The sequence below is a fragment of the Austrofundulus limnaeus genome, unplaced genomic scaffold, assembly GCF_001266775.1.
Source record: "Austrofundulus limnaeus strain Quisiro unplaced genomic scaffold, Austrofundulus_limnaeus-1.0 Scaffold540, whole genome shotgun sequence".
In the NCBI taxonomy this organism is placed as follows: domain Eukaryota; kingdom Metazoa; phylum Chordata; class Actinopteri; order Cyprinodontiformes; family Rivulidae; genus Austrofundulus; species Austrofundulus limnaeus.
Genome location: NW_013952942.1, coordinates 76,341 through 82,146, shown reverse-complemented (window position 1 = coordinate 82,146; position 5,806 = coordinate 76,341). Strand labels below are relative to the sequence as shown.

The following is a 5,806-nucleotide window of genomic DNA, read 5'->3' as shown; positions in this document are numbered from 1 at the left end:
GGATATAATAAATAGTGCGACACACAGAGCTTTTATTTATAAACAGATAGAATTTTCTGATGACGAGTGGCTCATCAGCCATTTTCAGGAATAATCCTTTTTTAGTTTGGCACTGCTGAGCTCTGGGAGCACGACGCAGCGAGTAGCCACATGCACCACGCGTGCAGCAGCAGTGATTGAACTGGGGTTCCACAGGAGCTTTCCAGAGGGCTGGCAGACCCATCAGGACTCAGTCCAGTCCACCCAAAGCTGAATCATGACCAATGGAATCGTCTCATCCATATGATTCTAAAGGCTGAGTTATGGTCGCGCTCTGGAGCGCGCGCACCCTCGCCGGCAGTGGAGGTGTTTCATATTTTGCGTTTACATTGTTGTAGATTTCTCCAAAATGACACGTGGAAGTACACTTTACTACTTGTGAAAATGCTGTAAGTAGGAGAGCAAAAGCTTGACAGACAGACTGTGCACAAAGGCTGCAGCGCACGCATGTGGGGACTCTCCAACATCACGTCACGTCATGTGAACTGCCCACTGAGAAGCAGAGACTCATTTCTTAATATCAGCTATGAAATAAACTAAGATCTATGTTCTACCAAACATTTAAGTTCCTCTGTGTTTACAGTAATTATGGTAATAAACTCGTGCACAAAGTTAATATTTTCAGACTATATTATATATATAATATTTTATTTTTATGACATTAGAAATCATTTCTGATCGCGCAGGGATCACTCAAACGTGTCCTTCACACATGCAGGAAGTAATTTGCATCTGTTTAACATATGTTAATGAAGGCGTGTCAGGGGAGGTGTCTTATCTGCGCTCAGTTCCACGTTAATTGTGACGTACAAAAGCGATGTGCGTGGATTCAGGCGTACGCACAGTTTTATACATCTGGATTCATTTGTGCGTACGCAGTTTTCTGGATTTGACCGTACGTCAGGTTTCAGTAAGAAATCCACGCAAGYCTTTGTACATGAGACCCCTGGTCTGGTTGGGCTTTTGAGTCGACTCACCTCCGGTATTCCTGATCCACAGGCGTATGGAGCGAAGGCCCTGACTAGAGTGACGGCCAGGAACGAGAAGAGCAACGCCCAAATTACGTACATCAGGTAGTTCACTATGTAGGCCGACGCTCCCTGCAGGGGTTTGAAAAGAGAACAGGAAACAAAAATATGTTTCTTAGTGCCTTCCTTCAATTAAATAATAAACCCTATATTTAAAATGTAGACAAACCATTCGTTCATCTATTTTACCCTCTTTCYATTTCAGGTCATGGGGACCCTAGACAGGTCCATCTCAGAGACAAAACCATTCACACACTCATCCACACCTAGACACAATTTAGAGTTACCAATGAAACCCACAAACATTTTTGGTCTGTGGGAGGAAACCAGAGTTTGAACAAAACCCTTAAATAATGGTGTCATTTTTATTTTAACAATTGAACCTCACAGCCAGTAGATGGAGCCCAAGCKTCACTRTAAYGTTAGAGGTCAACAAGCAGCAGCWTTTATTTAACAAATGTCTAAAAAATACAAAAATCTGCAACCCTCAATTTGGAGATAGTCTCTTTTTTTAATATATACTGTACCTCTGAGGTTCCTGCAATGAGTTCGGCCCAGCTCTGCCACTGAGGGCACCTGTCCCTCTCCTGGAACGTCGTCTCGTTGGACGTCCAGCAGCAGTGCTCGTGGTTGAACCAGAACCCGATGAGACAAATCCCTTCTTTCAGGTCCGTCAGCCAGTGGGCTGCRATGTCGATGCCACCCGCGAGAGCACCTAGAGCAGAGGAGTCAGAATGAAGACAAGTAGAGGACTGCGTTCGGGTGGTCCATTCAAACTTACACTGACATTTTTGGTAACATCTGTTGAAAGTACTCAAACTAATGTCATGAAGAGCTGTCAAAAATAACAAATCTGTACAATTTCTCATATTGAGGTGTCCTTAAATCCACATTTGTAAACCGTCAGTTTTATTGCATTTCTCTCAGATTTGTTTAATTAAGTCTCTGCGAAATGCTGCTGTTCATACAATTCAAACTGAAAGTTGCTGTTGTCTCTTGTAATTTTGTACCAGATTCACGTTTTTACCATAAGGTCTTCTGAGATCCGACATCGAGTGTGGGCCCGCGTCTCAGAACTGCCCAATAATTTGTATATCTGGTGTAAACCCTTATAACCTGAATCACTTCCTATAGTTTAGGATAACCTTGTCACAAACGTGGTTCTCCTATAAACAAACTTTTCAAGATGTCCTGCAGAAACCCAATCTACTGCCTATGATTGTTTTATGTGATGATTCATTTAGTCTAAAGAATATACATCTCCCTGCTTTTCCTGTTTATGCTATGCTGGTTCTACACCTGCTGTTTGACCCCACATGGGATTCCTCTTTCAGCTGCTGCAGGCAAAAATTGACCCAGGTAGAGTCCAAACGGTTTCCAGGAACTCTTTATAGTACTGTCAGGGTTATAGGGTACAGCAGAGATCCACATCCTGCACTCTGCAGTGTACAGTAGGACGCCAAACTGTTCAAGAAGAGGGTTTCTGCAGTGCATAGGGGGAAGTTTCTTGTTGTGTGGGTGGAGTTTGTCCAGACCGTGATTGGTAGAATTTGGAATATAGGTGGACGTTTGAGTGGGCGGAGTTTGGCAAAACTGATTGRTTTYGTCTTGTGGGGCAAGTTAAATGATCAAGTAATGGTAGTAGTAATATTGTGAACACGTAAATAGAATTTATCGACTTCAAATGTAGCACGGCTAGCACCTTCCTGTTAGGGGTGCAACAACAGATGTACCYGTATCGAACCGTTCAATACACATTACTTATACAACAATACAGATTTTTAAGATTTATTTTATCAACTTGTCTTCTGAAGGTGCTCTGTGTTAAAGGATCAGTGGATCTGTGTTCGACTACTCCACCTAGGCTGCATTTTCTAGTGCAGGTCCACTGAGAAACTTGCTGTTTCAGCAACATTTAATTTAAAAACTGTACTTTTGAGGTTAAACAAATGTTCATAATTAATTTCAATAAATTACAAGTTAAAGGGGGCATGGACATTTCTCTTTTTTGTATCGAAAAAATACTGAACCGTGAGACTAAAGTATCGAACGGAAAACTTTCTGTATCGTTGCTCCCCTACTTCGTATCTTGAGTTACGACTAAAGTTAATATTTGAAAACACAGGTGCTTTCTGGCCGTTTTGACCGAGCTACACGTTCCCCAGCTGCCCGGCGTTGTTKGTTCTTCATGATCAAACCACTGCAGGTTCTTCAGGTTGGCTTGGTGAAGCTTTATGTCAAACCAGAGATTCTGAGTTGGACTGAGGTCTGGTCACAGTTTGATCTCCATTACACCAAACAGAGAAATATTTACAAACAACTTAGATTGAAACTGAATAATGTATTTTGTWCTGTACCTGCCATGAGGCCCACCAGCAGCATGAGTAGCCACCCAGAGAAGGCATCGCTGATGCTGTGCAGCAGAGCTACAGTYGACTGCCTGCTCTTATTGGTGATCTGAAAGGATGCACATTAAAAACTTGGGAATCCTTAAMCCATTTCTTGTCCTGCTTAATCTGCAAAACCTTTTATTTTTACTTTACTGGTAACAGTGAATTGTTTAATAGATTTTAAATACCTAATTAGCATAATGTCAAGATTGCTGAGATGAAAAAAAAAGTGAACAGCTGTGGTTAAATAAATGTATCTTGTGCTTCGGAAAGATTTATTTTCTGCATTTGCTTCTTCTGCAGAAGTAAAACATCGATTTTTATCCTCAYGATCAATGAAGATGCATCTTCTCTGATTTAGTAGCACCGAGACAAGTGCACGCTTTCAAAAATCAAAGTTAATGATTTTTTTTTTTGTATTGGATAACTTTTCAAATGAAACCTTCACTTTTATTTTAAAAATATAAATAAAATAAAATAAAAAGCATGCCTCTTCTGTACCTCTCTGTGTCTGTCTCGGTCCTTGCTCTTCTCTCTGACCCAGTCGATGGTATTGAAGTCTTCATAGGTTCCCAATCCAGGCAGCGGGTCCTCCAGAGGGTCCACGAGCTTTGAGGGGCCGCTGCTGTTCATCCCAGCTGCTCTRCTGCTGCTGCTGTACTCATTGTAATCAGCTGGGAGGAAGAGAAAGAATCGCACAGGGAGGGGAAGAGAAAGAGAGAAGGCCAATAAACACGTGAACATCTTCACACACAGTAAGGTAGAAGATCTTGGCAGTTTTCCTACAAACACACACTCTGTATGCAATGGTGTTTTTCCATTAGACAATGCAGTATGTAGAACCCTACTTGGCACTTGTCTTCCTCATTTCATCTTCTCCTGCAGATCAACACACTTCCCTGTACCTGTCTGTTTATTGGGCTACAATTCTTTAATTTAAAAGAGGCACTTGTCCAAAATAACTTAGAACAAATTAATGAAGCAGTTTTATTTATAAGAATACTTCTCAWTTTGTTGCTGTGATTATATTAGTGAAGTGAGACACTGCACTGTGTTTCTCTTCAGTTTCCCATTTGTTAAGGTTGTTTTTGGACCTGCTGTCGTCATCATATGCCATAATGTGCCATGATGTGCCATGTCAATCACAAGACAACAGGATGAGCAGCATTTTGTCCCATTATAGTCATGCAACTAAACAGTGCTGATGTCACGTTCACAGTGAAGCTGTGTAAARCAGTTGGCAGCYATGAATGCAGTGTTACACTGCAGTGGATTTTTATTGGTTAAATACTTCAGTCTTTGCTCTGACAGAGCTCTATGAAGTCACTAATTATTGTGATGCATTTCTCATATGCCTTATCTGTAWTAATACGTTAAAATAAACGTAACACAAAAAGTAYGTAAATTTGTCCTTGGTAGTTTATTTCTTTGTTTTAACAATGCTTCTTGGCAATAAATCTTGCAGTTGGAAASCCTGAATTTCCCTTTTAAATGGTGCCRCATTAGTAAGGAACAWGCATTTGTGGGATGAGCAGTAGAGCTGAGTATGTGAGCTGTGCACATCAAAAATTGGTCAAATGTTCTCCAATAAACAGTTGTTATGGACTAATGTTTTGAGCTTCTGCTCCCCCCRGTGCTGCMAATCAGGTGCCTGATATAAGATTCATTGCCAAGAAGCATTGCTACAAAGAAATTATGCATTTCCTTAMTTAATGTAATTTAAAAAGGTCTGCATTTTAATTTTTACAGAAATTGCAGGTAACCAACATATTTTGCAAACCCCTTTAAGGGTATGTGTTTGTGTGAATGCTCYCAGAGCTTGTCCTCTTGCGACCACCCAAGATGGCTAATTGGCCACCTTCAGACCTGGCACATTACCGTTTTTTTAACTAGAATTTTGACAAGAAACCAAGAGGTAGGCATTTTTTCCTACTGTCATTTGAGTGTATTAAAGTCAAAAACTTTCACAGGATACAGAATTATTTCAGCATTAATTATTTCAGTATAAGGATTCAATGCAGGGTTTTATTACAAAAGTGAGAGATTTTGTACGCATAGTCTTCTAAGCAAAAGTACAACAGAGTATTAGGGCCACACTAAGAGGATTTTCTTTTTTAGTTTCAAGAATAAGTAATTGCTGCAATGACCTTTTACTTTAACTGCAATTAATGGCTGCATTGATGTTTTTAGTTATCTCATAATGTGGATGGAAGACAATTACACCAACAGTGACCCAAAAGTAATTGCAGACTACTTCATAAAACACATTATCCACAGCAGATCTGAGTTGACCCAGGAACAGAAAATGGACATTTTCGTAAAAAAATTTTTTATTATATATATATATAT

General features: G+C 40.2%; 1 protein-coding gene across 4 annotated transcripts in view; it reads right to left on the bottom strand.

Moving 5' to 3' along the window:
* Positions 1–5,806, bottom strand: part of LOC106530626 (H(+)/Cl(-) exchange transporter 5) — a 37,354-nt gene that overhangs the window by 12,756 nt on the left and 18,792 nt on the right. For all 4 annotated transcript variants that reach the window (XM_014026283.1, XM_014026282.1, XM_014026285.1 and 1 more), the window contains 4 exons: positions 3,959–4,131; positions 3,425–3,524; positions 1,595–1,782; positions 1,017–1,139 (listed from right to left, as the gene is read on the bottom strand). In XM_014026283.1, the coding sequence (XP_013881737.1) occupies positions 1,017–1,139; positions 1,595–1,782; positions 3,425–3,524; positions 3,959–4,131 (584 nt within the window). The remainder of the gene's footprint in view (positions 1–1,016; positions 1,140–1,594; positions 1,783–3,424; positions 3,525–3,958; positions 4,132–5,806) is intronic.